General features: G+C 40.2%; 1 protein-coding gene across 1 annotated transcript in view; it reads left to right on the top strand.

The window, feature by feature from the left end:
- The window catches only part of LOC135883765 (potassium voltage-gated channel subfamily KQT member 1-like), a 522,644-nt gene that overhangs the window by 36,554 nt on the left and 464,471 nt on the right, over positions 1 to 21,619 (top strand). The window contains exon 2 of the mRNA XM_065411048.1: positions 18,565 to 18,655. Within this exon, the coding sequence (XP_065267120.1) occupies positions 18,565 to 18,655 (91 nt within the window). The remainder of the gene's footprint in view (positions 1 to 18,564; positions 18,656 to 21,619) is intronic.

Raw genomic sequence — 21,619 nt, 5'->3', positions numbered from 1 at the left:
TACATCCATATTCCTATAACTATGTTGCAACACAGTAGTTTCAAATCATATGTCTTAACCTGTGGCATAATGTCTGATTGAAAACATCTGGAAGCCTGTTTAAAATTCTTCACATCCAGACAGAAAAATACGGAAAGGAAGAAAAAAAAAAGAAAAGGAATAGCGCCAAAGTTGTGTGTTTTTTGTTTGTTTTTAATAACAAAAACTCTCCCCAGATTAGGGTAATAAACTGCTTCATTTCGAGTGGAATAGTCTCAGGGTACAATTGATAAATGAATGGCATTATTTATGATTGATATTTTTGATCAGTTTCTTCTAAAAATAAATCAACCTCAGTCAGGTATTGCTTAATAGCTTCTTTAGCGAATTTAAAGGACTTAACACTGAGCTAGTTTATCATCTGTGCTCATCACCCTGCATTAGTTCTATGGCTAGTCGATAGAGGTAGCTACCTATGAGCCATTCAAGGAAGTACTGGACTAGTTCCTCCCCAGTCTTCCTCCAACAGTAGTGGAGAGAGACAATCTTAGGGCTCAAGGTTGTAATAAGGGGTGTAAAATTCAGAAAGGTACTTACCTTGTAAACTTTCACTTTTCAAACAGTTATTGGGAGGAATGGCCCTATTTCCTCCCCTCTCCAATCCCCTTCTTCCCCCCCAAAAGCAACCTTTTCAAGGTTTACCTTAATGTACCTTAATGAACATTTGGAGGAGGAGGAGTTGTTTTTTGCCAGTCCTAGAATTGACCAAGACCTTGATAAATGATTTTTCATGCCAAATCTTTGGCGATCCAACTTGAGACTCCTTTAAAGGGGCTTGATTTTTAGAAAGTGTTAACCCAGCATCTGAAAATTAGGCTCATTTCAAGTGTCCCAAGTTGGATTTCCCAAAACTAAGGATCTTAATCTCACTTCTGAAAATCTTGATGAGAATAAAATAAACAAATAAAATACAACAGTCAAAATAGGGAACACACAAGCACCATATCAGCCAAGATTGCTCATTTATTACTACCCTCCCTGCTACCATGAGTAGAAATGCAGGAAAGTAGACTCTTCTCTGGTTTAGTTTGTGGCACTCCAGCAAGAAGAGCTACATTCATGTTAAATGAGCGACCATGCTCAAGTGGGAGCATGTTTACAATATAAGTTAGCCAGTAGCAAAGTCAGAGGGCTAACAGGACAAAAATAGACTATACCTGTTGCTGCTATTTCATATTAGGCATATATAAATAAGAGTAAAAATATTAAATATTTTGGAGTTAATTATGGAACAGAACCAAAGAATTTTGTCTGACTGAATTTGTCCATCAAGTGGACCTTTTTACCCTGCTTCTGAATGGGCTGAACCCATTTCAGAAAGGGAAGATCCTTTTGGGAGAGACTCATGAGGAATAGTGACTGCCTCTGCAAGGAGCGGCCTATAAAGACACCAGGGCCGCCCAGAGGATTCAGGGGGCCTGGGGCAAAGCAATTTTGGGGGCCCCTTCCATAAAAAAAAGTTGCAATACCATAGAATACTATATTCTTCTGGAGGCCCCTGCGGGGCCTGGGGCAAATTGCCCCACTTGCCCCCCCTCTGGGCGGCCCTGAAAGACACAGGAGAGGTTTGTTCTGGTGTAAACTGTTTAGCCTTTCTTTGATTTTGTTATATGCTGCCATGCTGTATGAGGACACCAAAACTCTTTTTCTTGGGACATTTATTTAAGTGAGAGCCTTAAAGTCCAATAAATATAAACCATCAAGAAGGGCCATTTGTATACTAGTGTGGTCTGTGAGTTTCATAATGTGGATCTTATGGCCTTCTGCAAATGGAAGATACTGAAGTGTTGCCAACCCCATATGGAGTCAGTCAGTTTCTCTGCCACCCCCCGCCCCCACACCCACAGTGAATCTTTCGTTATTTATCCACAGTGGAACAGCTTCAGTAGGAGAGACTGAGCGAGCCCCACATCAGAATATCCCATAGCCTAGTGGTTAAAGCATTCTTGTGAGACGTGGGAGACTCTATTTAAACCTTCTCTTCCCCTCAGGCAAAGTGGGGGAATTGAATCTGGGTCTCCTACATACCACATGAGTGCTCCATCCACTGGGCCTCCCACATAAAAGATGAATGCTCCATCCACTGGGCTAAAAGTTATAAGGTTGCTGTGCCTTCTCCTCTGGCAGGATTTCAAATGGGATCTGATCCAGGTCATCAGGTAAGTGGCCTGTGAGCATTCATACTGGATCAGGCCCTACAGGTGAGATCAGTGTTCAGCTGCCTATGTATGCCTGGCTTGTGGATCATTCTGGGGCTTAGGTGGGAGCTAGGCATCCAGAACTCTAAGGAGAGGCAGTCCTTACATGCCAAGTGAGTTTAGGCTCCTACAGGGAGTCACAAACTCATTGGGCCAAATCTGCTGATCATTACTCACAGGAGAAGTCTCATTGTCATCAAAGCAGAATTTGCATTAGGAAGTTGAGGAGGATCTGGCCCATTTAGGGAGCAGACCAATAGGTTGGGTTGACTAGAACTAGTTGACAGATTCTCAGCCAGTGTAAATTGATGGAGCACCATTAACTTCAATGGAACTTCATCAGTTGATAGCAGCTGGACATCTGGCCTGTGGTCTTCTGTGTTCATCCTTAGAGTTTAGTTTCATCTGTGTGAAAGGGGAATAGCAAATGACTGGAGCAACAGAGAAATAAGGAGGAAGAAATGGAGAACAGAAGATTCTTAATTCTCTACAGGGATAAGTTAGTGTTCCCTCCCTTTGGGATATATATTTCAAACATCTCTGATATTTTGTGTGGTTACTGCCTGCGCATCAGTTTCCCCACATTAAAATATTTCACAAACAAGCCTCTGCCAAAGGGTTCACGCCCACACAAAGTCCTGCGGCAACGGACGAGTGGCAGGGAAGACAGGAGCAGTGATCTCTGGGAGTCTTTAGTCACAAGTCTGCACACAGGCAGCAGCCGTGTGATGGTTGTCTTGTGCTTGGTTGAGACAGAAGTACATTTTGGCAGCAGTGGTTGTGACTGAGCAGGCCTTTTCAGGATCCCCTCTGCTCACCCCAAATGGGGAGGGGGCTAGAAAAGGTGCCCCAAACATAGGCTGTCTCACACTCTTCCTACTGGATGGCCATATCCAGTGGGATCACTCAACTCCACGGCTGAAAGAAGAGACATAAGACAATAAATTTCACCACCTGGAATGCTGGCACCCTTATGGACTCTCAGCACAGGGAATGCCCAGAAAGAACTGCCATAATTGCTAGAGAACTGGCAAGACTCAGCATTGACATTGCAGCTCTTAGTGAGACCCACCGGGCTGATGATGGCCAATTAAAAGAGAATGGAGGTGGCTACAGCTTTTTTTTTTTTTTTTTTTTTTTTTTGTAAAGGAAAGCCACCTGAAGAGAGATGCATTCATGGGATTGGCTTTGCCATCAAAAATAAGATCACCAATCAGCTTTTGGAGCCTCCCGTGGGAATCAACGAGCATCTCATGGCGCTTCGGCTCAAGCTCAGTAAGAACCAATATGCCACAGTCATCAGCGCATACACCCCAACACTCGATGATGAGAAAGACAACAAGGAGCAGTTTTATAGCGCTCTTTATGCAGTCCTCACAGCCACACCTAAGGCAGACAAACTTATCCTCTTGGGAGATTTCAATGCCAGAGTTGGACAGGACTCTCAACTCTGGAGTGGCACAATAGGCAAAGAAGGGGTGGGAAATGTAAACCCCAATGCTATTCTCCTGCTCAGCAAATGTGTGACGCATGACCTGCTCATCACAAATACCATCTTCAGGCAGAGTAACAAATTTAAGACCACCTGGAAACATCCTCGGTCCAAACACTGGCACTTCCTTGACTATGTTATAGTCAGAGCCTGAGACTATACCCACACCTATACAACATGAGCTATGAGAGGTACTGATCACTGTTGGACAGACCATTGATTAAAAAGATCAGTCATGTACTTGCAGCTCGCTGCACCACACCACAAACACCCAAAGACTAAGCGAAAGCGTTACAACGTCAAAGCACTTCAGGACCAAGCCAGCTGCGAGATATTCCAGCAACATCTGTCTGAGACAGTCTCTAACCTGCCTGACAACATCATTGACATTAAAAAGCGCTGGGATCAACTTAAAAACACCATTCATAATGCATATGCTGAAACCATAGGGTATTCCACTTAATGGCACCAAGACTGCTTTGATGAAAACAATGAGGAAATCCTAGCATTAATTCAACAGAAAAGAACTGCATTTTGTAATTGGCAAAATGATTCCTCTAACAAATAAAAACATGAGGCCTATCACCTGCTTGAAGCCAAAGTCCAAAGGAGGCTACGTGACATCAAAAACAAGTGGTGGCAAGAGAAGGCCTCTGAGATCCAGGGTTTTGTAGACCAGGATGACATGAGAAACTTCTTTCAAGCAACAAAAGCTATCTATGGGCCAACATCCAAAGGCCCAACCCTCTTACGTTCTCAGGATGGCTCCACCCTCCTCAAGTATAATGCAGCCATTAAACAAAACTGGAAGGAGCACTTTGAGAGCCTACTAAATCGTGAATCCACGGTCTCTGAAGACACCATCGAGTTTATTCTACAACACTCAGTAATAGAACACCTTGCTGATCCCCCATCTTCTGAGGACCATCACCCAGACAAAAAAATCACAAGGCACCAGACCCAGATGGATTCCCCGCTGAGGTTTTTAAAGCTGGTGGAACAATGCTCCAGCACAAATTTTGCCAACCCTTTGACAAAATCTGGACCTGCGAAGAAATTCTACCTGACTTTAAGAACACCAACATTGTTACAATATTAAAGAAAGGGGACAAATCTTTGTGCGGGAACTACAGAGGCTAGCTCTCCTCTCCATCGCAGGGAAGATTGTTGCCTGGATTTTACTAAACTGCCTCCTCCCCATTGTCAAGGAACTCCTTCCCAAATCACAGTGTGGCTTTAGGCCACCCTGAGGCACAACTGACATGATCTTCGTGGCATGGCAGATCCAGAAGTGCAGAGAGCAACACCAGGAACTGTTCATGGCATTCATCGACCTAACCAAGGCCTTTGACTCTATCAATCTTGATGCCCTTTGGAAGGTGCTGTGTAGGTTTGGCTGTCCACAGAAATTCATTTCCATCATCAGACTACTCCATGATGGGATGACTGCCACCATTTTGTGCAACAGCTCAGAGACCAAACTGTTCACTATTCGCACTGGTGTCAAGCAGGGCTGTGTCTTGCTCCAACACTCTTCTCCATTTACCTTGTCGTGATCCTGATTCTCATTCGTGACTGCCTTCCTGATGGAATCGGGATTGAGTATCGTATGGATGGCCAACTCCTCAATCTTCGACATCTCCAAACAAAATCTAAGATAATGAGAATTGGCATCACTGACCTTCAGTATGCAGATGACTGCATCATTCTTGCACACACAGAGGCCAACCTGCAAAGCACCCTAAATCTTTTTGCAGATGCCTATCACAGCCTGGGTCTCTCTCTCTCTCTCTCAACATTGGGAAAACCAAGGTACTCTACCAGCCTTCACCTGCACAAACTACTCTTTGTACTCCACAAATCACCATCAGTGGAGAACCCCTGGAAAATGTGGACCATTTTCTGTACCTTGGCACCCAGGTGGGGTGGTCTTTAGTAACCTCTACCATGACATCACCCACGTTTTATAGCCCTGTTAATTTACCAAGAGACATTCAATAGTTCAGCCTCCCACTTCTATCTCTATCTCAGTGCAAGTGTGTATATCTTTGATATACAAGGCATCACCTCCCTTTTTCCTCACCTCTCCTTCCTGAGCAAGCTGTACCCTTCTATGCCAGTATTCCAGTCGTGAATTATCCCACGAAGTCTGTGATTCTAATTGTGATTATTCACCAATATTTCTAGTTCTTCCTGTTTATTCCCCATACTTCTTGCATTAGTATATAGATATCTAAGATTTCTATGGTTCGATGGGCCTGCATAGGAAGAGCAAAAAAACCTCTTGTTAATTTCACTGTACTGCTGCCTGTCATTGCAAAAAATGCAAAGGTTGAAAAAAATGTGTTTTAGTGTGTATTCTTGATGCCCAGTGCACACATTTAATTCCTTCTAGTGGTAACAGTAGTTGGTAATGCCAAAAAATTGAGATGCTAAGGTCATTCAGCTGTAACGGAATTGTCCTTTGACATTCCTTTGTTAGGCCTAATATGTTTTTTGACTTACTCAATGAAGAGAGATTAGATATGAACCTGTTTTAATTTTTTTCAGACCTTAAATAGGATTAATCTTTTAAAGAACATGCTAGTTTAATATGTACTGCCGTGGTTCAGGGATTTCTTTAAAAGGCAATGCAACTTAAGCTATCAAAATATGAGACCTGTGGAATAAAAACTGAAGTTAACAAATTCAATTTAAAAATGGAAGGTATTAGTATGTTGTGAAGAGGCTTCATTAGCAAAACACTGATATATATGTTCCAGGATGCAGCCTTTTAGCTTAATTTTGAAAGCCTAACTATCAGGTGCTTAAGACAAGGCTAGCCTACCTTGAGAGCTCTCCCATTTGGTAGCTGTTTCTTTAAGGATTACAGCCATTTGTTTTCAAGACTCTTGGGTTCTGTTTCCAGCTTTACTGCTGACTTTGACTTTGGCTAGGTCATCAAAAGTCAAATCTTGACCTTGCTTATATGAAGCAGATGGGGAGTGAAGTGGCACTGGTCAAGTAGAAGTCTTGGAAAGATTATGGCTGCTGAACATGACAGAAGGGCTCTGAAAACGGAATGCTGCTTGAAGAATGAGAAGCATGTTCTTACCCATTGCTGGCTGCCAACAGGTTGGATGACTGGCTATCTCCCCCTGTAGCTGTGCAGTGCCTCTGGCAGGTGCATTAGCAATGCCCCAGTGACACTGAGAGGTGTGCCACATCCATGTCTTTTTTTGTTCTGCTCAGGTGTGTGCTGAGAAGTAGAGGGAGAGCAGAGGCTTCTTACACACTTTCCTTTTCTCTCTAGCCCTCATGCAAAATAAGGCAGGATTTCTTCTTTAATATTTATCTGTTTTCTTCTGTAAAATGGGGGTAAGTCATACCTCCCTCACAAATGGTTGTGAGAGTTAATTTGTTTGCATACTGCTTTGAGATCATTGGATAAAAGCCCTGTAAATGCAGCATAGTATTAATTATTTGTTTTTATGTCCTAAGATTGCATGACCACAGAAAACCCAGTCTAGCAAAAAGGAGAATCTCGGCATAAACCAATCTAGGATGTCACATACATTAAAGAGACAGGCAGACGTTCAGATTCAGGATCACAGGGCTCAGACTCAGGCCATTTCATGACTATGATAGTTTAGTAAAACCAAACCAAAAAAATCCCAGCAAATTAAACTTTAGTGCTCAAAGTGGAATAGGAGTTGGAATGGAAGAATTCTGGTAAATATTTCCCTCCACCATCTGAAAGGTACCATTTATCCTATTGCCTGTGGTATTGGAAGAGTTTATCAAGGCTGACTGAAAACTGCAAAGTAAAAGTTGAAAACTTGAGCAAATAATATATACAACAATCTGGATTGTGTCACTTTACCTTCTAAGATCTATAGAGCAGTCACTTTTGGGTCCAGAGATCCAGTCATTTTGTTAGCGATTTCTTACTTGGAGAGCTGGCAGGCTGAAAAACTGAACTTGCTGAAGGAGAACATGAGACTTTAAGTGACAATTTTAAGACCATCTGTTTTATCTAAATTGTTGGAAGTAGTGAGGGAATATGAGCAATACTAGTCTTAAAATGTACCAACAAATGCTCAAAGAAATGCATATTTCATGTGGGAACAGTGAAATCTATTCTGGCATTAATATTCCAAAGGGATTTTCTGATGTCAATGGATCTTTTGGATCCAAGACTTTAAGAACTTCTTTTAATATAAACAAAGCTGCAAAAATAAGTAGTTAAAGCTCCTCTTTATAAGCAGTGCTTTTAATACACACAAAAATGTTTGTATCTTTCAAAATATATTGCATTAAATGTTCTAAAAACTGAAGGAAGAGGAGTTGGACTGGGAGGTGTTGTGCTCCTGATATTCCCCTTCAATCAGCTCTTCACAGTGCAGTCTCTTCTGAATTCACAAGAAGGCTGCAAAGAGTCCCAAAGACAAGTAATACAAAGGCTATATTCTATATCTTGTGGGTTCCCATGGGAAGCACTACCACACAGCCAATGACCATCACTGTGGGGGCTCAACCTGTGAGGTTCATGGTATAAGGTCCCTCAATCATTTAAATGAGTTCTTCATTAAAATGAATGGAACAATTCCTACAACTTGCTTGAGATGTGTATGTTTTTTGTTTCTCCCTTATTTTTTTAATAAAGCTGTGCATGGAATGTCAGAGGAATAATGCCATCTCATGTGATCTGTATGTGCTAAAAGCAAACCTTCTGTCCCTCTGTACCATCTGCAACATCAGCGATTCTAGCCAATAAGACACCGATACAGACTGCTCCTGAGGTTTTGCATACAATGAAAAACACAACCAGAGCAAAATTCTACCACTTTGGTTTGGCAAAAGCCCTGGAAATTCTTTGTAGTACAGATTGCAATGTTCTGATTAAGCAGAATATACCTTTTGCTCTGTATTTGACATCATTCTAATCAGAGAAACAACCTTTTTTTGCTTCCTTAATTCTTGGTTATGTAATAAGCAGGGGGAAAAAGAAATTTATATCCAACTTAGAAGGTATTATATCTGGGAGTCGTATAATAAACACCTTCCCCACATATGTCTTTGACAGAAAATGTAGAAGTTAGAAGCAATTGCCATCTGAAGTGATGAAAGGATCACTTCAGCTAAGAATGCAGTTAAGGTTACTCGTAGCATTTATTTTATGCATAGCAGCCATGGAATGGTCACATCTTCATATGATTGAGAATACTACATATGTTTTTCTCTCTTTATCCATACTTGAGGTATGGAAAATGTGGTCTCTGATGGGTGGACTATGATGCTCAAGATGAGGGTTATGGTGAGCTGTTGGATGAAGGCAACAAAGGTTAGCATTGCCGTGAAGAGGATGACGAGGATGAGTCAAAGGTAAAAGGGACTTTGGACCATGTACTGACAGCTCCTGAAGCAGCTGCTGCATTTAACAAGTGTTTACTCTGGATGGAGAGTTAGGAGACTGACTACCTGTGCATCTTGCTCCTCCAAAAGTGATGCATGTAGGCAGTGGAAAAATTAAATAGCACTAAAAAGCAGGCTGCTATAACAGAGTTCTTCGCAGTATTGTAGCTGATCACTGTGACTACCTATGATTCTGTATTTGGTGTGCTTTGTGCGAGCTAGCATTCCCTAGTACCTTGATTTGTTCGTGTTTGCCTACTTTAAAATAAACCTACATTCTTTTAATAAAATCCAGTAAGTGATAGTCTTTTTCTTCTGTTTCCCTGGCTGCTTATTCAATGCCCTCTCAATTATACAAACTCCCGATTATCTGGAGAAAAAAAATCCACCCTCCATGCTATTTGCATGAATAGGAGTGTCCTCTATTTCAATAACCAGTGACATCAAAAGGCAGATAAGGTGAGAGGGAAGGAAAAAGGTGAAAAATTGTAATGCCCTGTATAGAAAGAAATCAATGACTTTCACCAGCATATTTTTTAGAGTGTATGGTATTGTTCCAACTTTGTACTGTAGCTACTGTAGCTGTATGAATGGAGGTCAAGTAATCAAATCTTAAGCTGATAAGCTTGCAATTAATGTTCTGTTGCTTTACAGTGAGGACAAGCATGATTATAATGTACTAGTATTCATTATTTCACCAATGTTTTCATTCATCTCATATACATTTCTGTTGTCATCTTTGTGAATCAAGATTACATGCCCCCCCAAATTAAACCTGGGGAGACCCCCTGAAATGCACAAATAAAGCATATTTTTTTCAGCAAAATGTTTGGCACTTATCCATATTCATCGGATTATCTCTTTAAGTGAGAGACAGAACAGCACCAGATGCCGTGTGGAGCTGTTATATAACCAGTTAGTGGATACCTTTTCTCCCTGCCTCTAGATCAAAAGGGAGGAGAAATACCTACTACCTATGGCGTGCTGCTCAATCACCAGCCAGTGATTGGGAACTCCTGTAATCCGTATTAAAGAGAAACTGAGATGATTGATTTTAATAGCACGGATCAATATGGATAAATATTTAATAAACAATAAATGAAAACCTCAGTTTTGAAAGTGAAATAGCTGATACTGTTGTAGTACTTCCAACCTTGAGAAACATTTCTGTATATCTCTTAATTAACATTGCAATTTTACTGAAACATTCTGGCCAGAAGTAACAAGTTCTGTTCTGCATCACAGAATAAAGCAAGGGGGTCTAGCAAAGGATAGGAAAGGTCCCAAATTTCATGGCTGTGTGATGAATCTGTCCTTTTATGGGTACCAAGGGAGCGCTAGAGAACTTGTTTCTGAGCATGTGCAGTGAAGAATTGGAGAACAGGGAGTTAACTCAGAGAGCTCTTCCTCTTTGCTTAGGTTTTGGGGGTGGGGGTGTTGCTTGTGTTCATTTTAAATAAATGTTGACAAGCTTAAATTCAAGCTCCCCTTTCTACAGTTGCATTGCTTCATCTGTCAGTGAGAACAGATAACTGAGAAAAGAAACTGAATGTCCCAGGCACTGTGGCTGCATCATACTGATTACTTCCCCAGAAGTTTGTAGAAGCCTCACTGCATGTAGCTCATGAGATCAAAGAGCCCTGGCTTTAGGTGCTTATTGGGACAGGGGAGTGGTGGAGCCAATTAGCTATTGCTCTACATCAGGGGTTCTCAAAATGGGGGTTGGGACCCCTCAGGGGGTCGCGAAGTTATTACATGGGGAGGGGGGGGGGGGGAGGCGCGAGCTGTCAGCCTCCAACCCGAGCCGCGCTTTGCCTCCAGCATGTATAATGGTGTTAAATATATAAACAAGTGTTTTTAATTTATAAGGGGGGTCACACTCAGAGGCTTGCTATGTGAAAGGGGTCACCACCAGTACATAATTTGAGAGCCCCTGCTCTTATGGTATGTGCCCCACAACTGTTAGTGGATTCCTGAGCGGTAATATGCTCAGTAATTTAGGGCTGGCAGTGTGGCCTAGTGGATAGGACACTGGTATGGAATTTGTTCAATTCCTGGCTTTGACATTACTTTGCTGAATGACCTTGGATAAGTTACTTCTCTGTTTCAGTTTTGCCATCTGTAAAATCCTTTATCAGATTAGAACAAATGGATGTCAGGGATGGTCTAGGTGTACTTGGTCCTGCCTCAGCTGTGTGTGTGTGGGTGGGGGGGAGACGGGACTAATGACCTCCTGAAGTCCCTTCCAGCCTTACATTTCTGTGATTTAGAGCTGGTTAAATTCTTTTTTGATGGAACAATTTTCTGTCAGAAAATTGTTTCATTGAAATATTTTGCAGGAACAGGTCAATTTCAACAAACTTTTAGATTGTTTAGAATTTTTTCCATCTAAATCAAAATGGTTGTTTTGACTTTCTCTGTTTTGATGTATTTTGTATTACAATTTTAATCTAGTATTAATATATATTAGATTTAATAAATATATTACTTTATTTTGACAGACGACAATTTGAAAATGAAACATTGACATCTGTCAAAAATGAAATGGTTCCAATGAACTCATTTTCAGTGTTTCAGAATTGTGTGTGTGTGTGTTTGTTTTGCCATTTTCTTTCCACAAAATTTTTTGACTCTTCATCCCAGTTCAGGTCAAAAACAAATTTTGAAATGTTGGACTTTCCCAGGGGATGGAAATTGCATTTTCCAAGTACCTCTATTAATGATCCTCTGCCCAGCATTAACTTCTCCATTTTTGTAGGTGTGCAGGCATGCCCAATGGCAACAAGTATTCCTTGGGTGGTGTGTTTCTGGAATAGATGAGAGAGAGAGAGAGAGACTATGTGCATCACCAGGGGTTAGGATGTGCAAGGGTGGTTCCAGGGGATTTAAGGTTTCACCACTTGCATGAGTCCTAAATCACATCCTTTGAGGCTAATATTAATAGGAAATGCCATGTGATGACTCTCATGGGACTACTTCCCATGGAAGGGAATGATGTGATCCATAGTTTGTGACAAAGGAAATGCTGTCCCTCAGATGAAATGATGAGTGGCTGAATTTTTAATAGAAGATTAATATATATTTTATATTGAAACTCATGGAGACAACCCCCCCCCCCCCAAATGGGTTTCACTGTAGCTGTGGTGATATTCTCTCAGTGAAGATGTTGAGTAGTGGAAAGTCTTGTTCACCCAAACTCTACTCTAGAATTAGTCTCTTCTCGCTCTTAATTGGGGCTGGAATCTCCAGCTGCTTTGTTGAGATCACATTCACTTTTATTATACTGACAGTTTTAGAGCAAGAAGGCCAGAATGCTTAATCTCTTTTTTGGGGGGGATTGACAGGGTCTACACCAGGGGTGGGCAACCTTTCAGAAGTGGTGTGCCGAATCTTCATTTATTCACTCTAATTTAAGGTTTTGTGTGCCAGTAATACATCTTAACGTTTTTAGAAGATCTCTTTCTATAAGTCTATAATATATAACTAAACTATTGTATGTAACGTAAATAAGGTTTTAAAAATGTTTAAGAAACTTCATTTAAAATTAAATTAAAATGCAGAGCCCCCCAGATCAGTGGCCAGGACCCGGGCAGTGTGAGTGCCACTGAAAATCAGCTTGTGTGCTGCCTTTGGCACGCGTGCCATAGGTTGCATACCCCTGGTCTACACCTTTCGCTGTTCAAGCAGTGTTAGGATGGGCTTAGGCCCAGGCCTGTGGGCAGAAGCTATGTGAAAAGCATCTATGTATCGTAAGGGGCACTTATTACAGCACACACAATGCCCGCACAGCTGAAATATGTCAGGTTCTGACTATTGCTCAGAAACTCACTTACTGTTGGGGATCAATCTAATTATCACCCTCTCAAATCTCTACTTGTGGATGATGGTGGTTGAGCTTCTCCAGGATAATCTAAATAGCAGTGTCTTTATGTCTTCAGATCCGTTTTCAGGCCCACACAAAGCATTAAGCTAGCTGTTGTCTGAGATAGCACTATCAAGTAAGGACAGTTTGCCCTCAATCAGCTGCTTATGATGCAGTTGATTAGAGGATATTAATGATCCAGCCAAGTGGATGGACTGATGATTTTTAGGATTCATTCATTATTTTGGGGGTCTAATTTTCAGTGGCTGTTGAGGACCTATGCCTGAACCCAAGAATATTCCTGTTCAGAGTCCAGTACGGATCACTTTGTGGCACTCTTCAGTATGCACATGAAATAATTGGAGAATTGGTAATGGCATGGTTTGAACTATCCCTCTACACTTGTGATGAGGAATCTGATCATGGTGACTGCATTGTCTTGTTGCGTGCCTCAAATTGCGGTATTAATATAGGAGAAGGAACTATTTCTTGTATGATGGCGGAAAAGCCTAGACGATCTGGCCTGTCTGTAGGGTCTGTTTATGGGTAATTTCTCAGGCAGTTGGACAGCATTTACAACTTTGGAGGATACTTTTTACTATGAGGTGAATGTGGAAGTGCAAGTTTCAGCATGGGCCAAAAGTGTGTTTCAATATCCGCACAGTTCAGAAATGTAACGTTCCCTTCAGGATGCTGAATGGGCCAGGAAGAACCACAAATCTGTGACCTGGGGGCAACACCAACTCTGTCTCATTTAGTACTGCCTTTAAAAACTACTCCTAGATTGTAGCAATTGTGGAACACAGCAGCATGAGTGATCAAGGGCCTTTGCTTGTAAGTGAGTGGATGTTAGCTCTCTCTACATTGCACTTGCTTATGGTTATGCAGTAAGTGAATGTCCTACTCTCACTATTGGTATATAAAATCTTAAATAATACAGTCCCAGTCCACTCTGCAATTGTCATAGATGGGTGCTAGGCTGTGTGCATTCTGGTTATTTCAGTATATGTATAGTTCTTTGCCAACATTAAATAAGTAATCATTGTACTTCTATATGTGGTGGATGAGTTTTACATATATCATGTTGGCTGTATGGTAGAGAATTAGGCTCAGCTAACAGCAGCTGGCAGAGAGGGAGCTTGCAATGAATTTAGTGCTAGCACCAGCCTGGGTGACGCAGACTAATTTGGGGTCCTCTTAAAAACCTTGAAATCATTGGCCATAAGAACGGCCATACTGGGTCAGACCAAAGGTCCATCTAGCCCAGTATCCTGTCTTCCGACATTGGCCAATGCCAGGTGCCCCAGAGGGAATGAACAGAACAGCTAATCAAGTGATCCATCCCCTGTCGCCCATTCCAAGGTTCAGGCAAACAGAAGCTAGGGACACCATCCTAGCCGATCCTGGCTAATAGCCATTGATGGACCTATCCTCCATGAACTTATCTAGTTCTTTTTTGAACTAGGGTTTTCATGATCCACAAAGGCCATCTCTGATCTTTAGAAAAAATTGGTGACCATCTTTCACAGCTAGCAACTAGTTTATATTGATTTATATTTTCAAGCCTGTCTTTGCAAGAGGAAGAGGGCTAAACATTTCTTTCTTTTCTTTTTTTTTTAAATGATAGATTTTCCTTTATATTCTTGGTCCTCAAAAATAAAGACCTGTGGTTGAGGGCCTTGTAGAGCTCAAAGACAGTGTTAGGAAGTTTACCCCTTAGAATTCACAGGATAATAGTGAGATGATAATAAAAGCGACACTGATTGGTTTTCTAAACACCCATATAGCATTTAAGATCTTTTTTGAGTATTACCAACAAATTTAATGCATTATTTACATCAGGTTTGGATGCTGCTGTGTGACAGAATAAGAAATGAGTATATCAAGACAGAATTGGTGCTTCTAAAGTATACAGCTACTTGTAGGAAAGATTTATTTCTGGAGGTACATTAAGATTCTGTAAAGTAAACTACTGAATATATGTTGGAGAAAGTGAAAACTGGTCACTGAAGCCTTGATCCTGCACAGACTTGCGTACAGACATAATTATATGCATGTGAGTAGTCTCATTGACTTCAAATGGATTACTCACAGATGTAAAGTTGAGCATATGCATAAGACTTTCTTGGACTAGTATGTGGAAATAGAAACATAAATCCTATCATGATACTTGGAAATGCTGGTCAATTAATTAAATTCTGCCTGAATTAAACTACTTATTTAGGTGAACTTATTTGATGTACCATGTGAAATTTTTTTCTCCATGGCAGGTTACTTGTACAGTATCATGATTTTCAAATTTATTCTGAAATTCCACATTGATTCTACATTTCTATAAAGTTCCTAACTGTCAGGGTGGTTAAACATTGGAATAAACTGCCTAGGGAGGTTGTGGAATCTCCATCTCTGGAGATATTTAAGAGTAGGTTAGATAAATGTCTATCAGGGATGGTCTAGACAGTATTTGGTCCTGCCATGAGGGCAGGGGACTGGACTCGATGACCTCTCGAGGTCCCTTCCAGTCCTAGAGTCTATGAATCTATGTGGTTCATTTTTAAGCACAAGAAAGGCAATTTTACATTTGAATTCTAGATTCTGATTTATTCCATTATTGGGTTTCTTGTGCCTTCCTCTAAGCAGCTGGTACTGGCCACTGTAGGGGAAGTGAATACTGAATTAGATGAAACTCTTCTCTGATCCATTACAGCAACTATGGTATTCTTTTCAAAAACTTCTGATGCAGAAAAGAGAGAGAGAGAGAGTGCACATCTCCTCATTCAGAACTTTTGATTTTGCTGGTTTTTGGAAGGTTCTATTGGTTGAGGGGCTTCAGCGTTGGAAAAGGATATTGAGATCCATTCAGCATTAGGAGCTCTAAGAGCGTGAAAGTACTACATGATGTTCTGAACTCCTGAGAAAAGTCTAGCACAGGGTGACCAAAGTCTCAATTTGTTAGGAAGCATAAATATTGGATAGCCCATGTACTAAATATAGTGAATTTTATCTAGTATATTTTTTAAGTGAGCCTCATTTGAAGTGTAAAACATTAAGGACAACATTTTTGAAAACCATTAAATTTAAGGGCCAAATTCTACACCAATGTACATCCTAGGAAAATAGGATTCTACCGGGTTAAGTGAGCAACTAATTTGGGCCTAAATGTTTGTTTCATTGGTATGTTGTGTCAATCATTCCATCTCTTAGGATCTGTATTCATATTTTGGGGAGGCATGTGAGCAGCAATTCATCCTGTGTCCACTGAAAAGCATTTTAGTAATTCATTTAGATTGCTGTGACAGTTGGTGAGCTTAGTAGGAGCACAGCTGATCAACTTGAAAGTATCAGCAGTTGAACTTAGCCAAAAAGCCCTCTGTGACAACAGATACTTATGGAGTTTAAAACTTTTAAGGAACTTGCAGAGCAGTATTTCCTTATCTCTCTTCCTTGTTCAAAGTAAGAAATGTCAGGACAAAGAATTCACACGAGGACTTGACCCGGTGGCAATTGAATTGGAATGCTGTGGATGAGAGAATCAACTGTACTAGAATATTAATCTGTCCTGCTGGAACACAAATCACAGCTCTGTTTCCCTCCCCTCTGAAATTCTGAATCAATATTGGAGAATAGGCAATCCTAAAGTCCCTCCCAGTTTATTTCATTTTGTTTAAAGCCCCACAATGTTATTAAAAGGGACACTTGCGACCGGTTTTGAAGGTCACGGTAGCATATGACCAAGAATTAATATGATTAACACATGCACATTAGTAATTAGACGATACAGGAAACCGAGATTTGAGGCTGTTGGGGTTTTTAAAGCTGTAAGCTCCTACATCTCAGTTAAATGATGATTTTCACTTTACAGATTCTGGTTAATACTGTATTCTTCCTGTCAACTTCTCCCAAATTATAAGATGCTGGGCACAACTGTTAGCAGCACCACCTGCTGAGCAGCTTGAGCCATAGCGTGGACTTGGCTATGGTAGGGAAAAAATAAGCCTAGTACTTCTTGGCTTGAGAAGCCTTCTAGAAACTATTAAAAGGAAGGAGAGTGTATTATTTTGCTTTTATAAGGCAAAACATATTTAGCCTGTCACAGTCCAGGAAACTTGATTATGCACTTATGAACAACTCAATGCAAAAATGGCTTAGTAAAAAAAACAAGGCTGCAGTCAAGATCACTAAAATGTAGGAAATGCAAACATTAAAGGTCCTAGAGCAATATTAATTCTGCTGTTTTCCTCTTCCTATATTTATCGTATATATTTAATGACACAAACAACTAACTAAGGTACTCATTTTGACAAGAAAATCAGGAGTATAACACACGGTTACAACTCAGATGAGTTAATATTGTTAGAACCTTTCTATCTTCATTTGCTGATTTTTGTGAATTTTAAACAGTGCAGTCAACAGAGCTTGCAAGCTTTTTTTGCTCTGGAGTTATTGGGCTAGTTGTGCCAGGTTCATGATGGAGCTTGTAAGCTCTTTGAACTAATTCGTTCCATAACGCACAGAGGTTGAGGGATGGGGGGAAAGTTTACAGGTAGTTATATGTGGGGTTGAGGTTTTGTGGATGGCTTTGGCAGCTGTGGTGAGAGTTTGGATCAGGACTTTTGTCATAGAATGAAAGGATTTGACAGCTGAAGGAGTCAGTAGGTGTGGATGAATGTTTCTGGGCCACCCAAATGAAAGGAGCAGAACATCTTGGCTTCTCTGATGTATGTAGGACCAGATGTACAGTTCAGTCCTGCATTTCCTGGGAGGCATGGAGGGGTGGTGAGAAGTGTAGTAAGAATTCATCCTGTGATACCTGTGGTAAAGGCATAAGTGTTCTCTGTGAAACATTAAGTTACACTTCTACCAACTGTTCTGCATGTTACCATTTGTGCAGAGATGGGTGATAAGATTCTGCTTTTATTTAAGTTACGAGTATTACGTGCACAACATTCTTTCTCATTCTTTCCCCATTTTATATTTTATGGTTCTCTAACAAGTTTTTGGAATGGTGCGTATACTTTCTAGAGACATTTTTTTCTCGTGCTTGAACAATGGCTATAGAAATATCACATCATCTCAGCTGGTTTGTATGTATTTTGTAGTGGTTAACTTCATTACTTCAATAATTACTTACAGTGACATTAATTTAACCCTTAACTCTAGTAGAGTGTCTGAGCCCATTAGAATTAACGTGTCAATTTGAAAGATTTGCATTGCAGACTAAAAGTAATAGTGCTTATTTCACTTAAAACCATTGTAACTGTGTGAAAAGTCTATTTTGGAAGGAGTTGTTGATGATGTGAATTTTAGGTATTTAACTGAAGTCCATATCAGCCTCTTTTTTTTTTTTTATAGCCACAAGTAATGAAAGTTCACTTTTTTTTTTTATAAATCTGAAACTCCCTTGGACTTAAGTAGGACTTCTGGATGTCCAGAATACTGAATTCAGCTGAAACAGAAGAAAAGGATGATTAAATTACATGATACAGAAGCATTTTTTGATGGCTAACATTAGATAAATCAGTATTTGCAGTGTAGCATCTCTTTGACATGTCATTAAACACTTCCGTTTTTTGTTACAGATTTCTACTGGTGCTGATTTGTTTAATTTTCAGTGTACTCTCTACTATAGAACATTATTCAGAATTCGCCACGGGGACCCTTTTCTGGATGGTAAGTGTACTCCTTTTTTTGTAAAATATAATTGTTTATTTTGGTGACAAAATGATGGTTGTTCTTTTTGTAAGCTGAAAAACAAGGAAAGGAAATAGAGAAATCTATTGGCAGTCCATTAGCAAGACAAGGGAATTTAAAATACTAGCTGCTGCTTCTTACGGAAAAGTAATATAGAACGTAAGGATGAAATAAAGTTATTTAGAAATTATTCTATAAATCTACAAAATCTGAGTATTCATAGTGTAGCAGTGTTCATTTTTTAAATATTTTTAAGTCCAGAAAAAACAAGGATGATCATCTAGTCTGACTAGCATAACCCCAAACACAAAATTTCACCTAGTGATTCCTCTTTTAAGCCCATAACTTTTGAGCTAAAACATATCAAGGTATTCAATGTTTAATGGGGTGTCCTACCTCCAGGAAAATACTACTTATTACATACTTTTTTGCACCTGAAAGTGCAAATTGCTAAATGATTATGATCTTCAGAAATATTTGAGTCTCAGTGGTAAGCATTCTCTGGCACAGTGATTTAGCAGTATCTAGGTTGAGCACGAAACTCTACCAGAGACAGAGAAATCACACCAATGCCTCTCATAGTTTAGTGGCAGAATTTTAACAGCGAATACTACAAGCCTATTCCACACTTCTCCCATGTGTCACTGCTGTCCTTTTCAGATTTTAGGCCAAATAAATTTTGACCTGTCAGGATTTATGACTGTTACTAATCTACTAATGTCTCAGGCTTTTCTTGGGGAACTTATCAAACAGCATACTTAGTATTTTGCAAAAGGACATTGTCAATAGGGGATGACAATTAGATCTTGCTGTGGTGAGGAACATCTGTCCATTTGGAATTGGATTGAGGTCACTAACTCATTTCACAATGGCCACTGAACGACACTCAGATGGAAATAGTGTTCAGTTACCACCAGTCCTAGGCTATCTTTGAATTACTGATATTCAGATGAGAGGTTACTGAACACCAAAGCATACAGTGCCCCTTAGCTTTATAAACACAAGGTGACTAGCACGTGCACAGCAATTACTGCCAAAAGTTGTTACAATATGTATGATTTTGAACGATGTTATTTTTGAAACTGGTGGGAAGTAAAGTGGGGGAAAGTGTGTGTGTGTGGGTGTATTCCAGAGAATGCCCCTTATCACGTCACCTAACGAAAAGTTAATAATGGGAATGTTTGAGGAAGCAGCCTTTATTGAAGTGATGTGAAGTGCACCATGATAATACATAACATCTAAATCAGTGGTTTTCAACCTGGCGTCCGTAGGCCCTGGGGGTCTGCAGACTATGCCTTAGATTTCCAAAGAGGTCTGCACCTTCATTTGAAAGTGTTTAGGGGTCTGCAATTGGAAAAAAAAAAGGTTGAAAATTACTGGTGTAAATGTATAGCAACTCAGATCATAGAATCATGGAAGATTGGGGTTGGAAGAGACCTCAGGAGGTCATCTAGTCCAACGCCCTGCTTAAAGCAGGACCAACCTCAACTAAATCATCCCAGCCAGGGCTTTGCCACCCTCCTAGTGAAATAGATTTTCCTAATATCCAACCTAGATCTGCTGAGCTCAGTGTGTAACATCACAACAGCTATTTTGATTTTGTTTTTAAATGGTGATTTCCTAATGTGATGGATTTTTGCTTTACAGCTGGCTTGAGAATCAAAGCTAGGTACCCATTTACTTCACTGGAGCTTAAACTTCATTAGTGCATGCAGACTTCACATGTGATTGACTAAAACCATCATTAGGTTCACAGGGTTATTTTTAAGCATTTGTCTAATGATAATGCTGTAGCAAATGTTGCTTGGCTTTACTCAGAGTCAAACAAAGTGCAGTTTTGTTGGTCATGTGCAAGTCTCTAAAACCCTTATAAATAGATACTGTAATGGTAAGTTATATTGAGTCAGAACCTGACATAGTGATACTGAGCGATAGTCAGTGTTGACCTCTGTTCTTATACTGGTTACGTGTGTGTATATATAATATTTTTAGTGAATCTAGTGGTTGTTGAAAAACTGCCAGATTAACATTCCTAGCGACTTCAAGTCCTGTGGGTCCCCCCCCCCCAACCAAATGGGTACAGCATGGGCAGTGACAGTACTAAGACAGTCTCTATGTCAGTCTATCAAAGTGTTGCAACCCTGAGCTGAAAGGTCCATCTTTCTGGGACATGAGTAGTGTCACTTCCATGCCATTGAATCTTTAGCTTCCCTGCTTAATTCACTGGACAAAAAGGCTAGTTGTGATATTGGCTATTTATATGGCTACTTGTGCAGAAGGGTAGCAGATCACTGTCTTTCTAAAGATGAGACCGCATACTGTAGCTAGCACTGGAGAAGATTCATTTAACTGTAACTTGTGGAAGGTTGTGTTGTGCTCTACATTGAGAGTGAGCTAAATGACGTTAGAGCATACTTTTGGTGTCTTCCTGTTCAAGGTCTGCATTTAGTTCTACTGAAATAGCCCTTATTAAGTTGTAATCTAACTTCAAAGTTGTAAAACTTACCATTTCCAAGTTGGTGACACCTGACAATGGGAATTCTATACAACACACATTCAGACCTGAATGTGGCTTCCTTTTGAGGGGTTAAGATGATGGCCGAAATTCAACATCATTATTCTTAATGGAATTTTACCAGGGACAAATTTGGTCCATTATGCATAGCACTTTGTGCTTATGCATTAATGGATATTTTAACATTATCCCTGCCTTTTCGAAGCTTATAAAAAGAATAGTAAAAACCCATTAAGCAATAAAACTCATCATTCTATTCTCTTGATATGTGAAATCCATTGGCATTAAGGCAAATTATGTACATGTGTCAAGGGGAGAATACAACACTACTACATCTTTTAAAAGGAAAGTTTTTGTGAAGGGGGGGCTAAAGAGGCATCTGAGAGGCACTAAAATTGTCAGAGGTTTCAAGTAAAAGCAGCTGAAAC

Source organism: Emys orbicularis, chromosome 1 (assembly GCF_028017835.1).
Source record: "Emys orbicularis isolate rEmyOrb1 chromosome 1, rEmyOrb1.hap1, whole genome shotgun sequence".
Lineage (NCBI taxonomy): Eukaryota > Metazoa > Chordata > Testudines > Emydidae > Emys > Emys orbicularis.
Note: the sequence above shows the minus strand (reverse complement) of the source record. Positions and strands in the feature narration are given on the sequence as shown.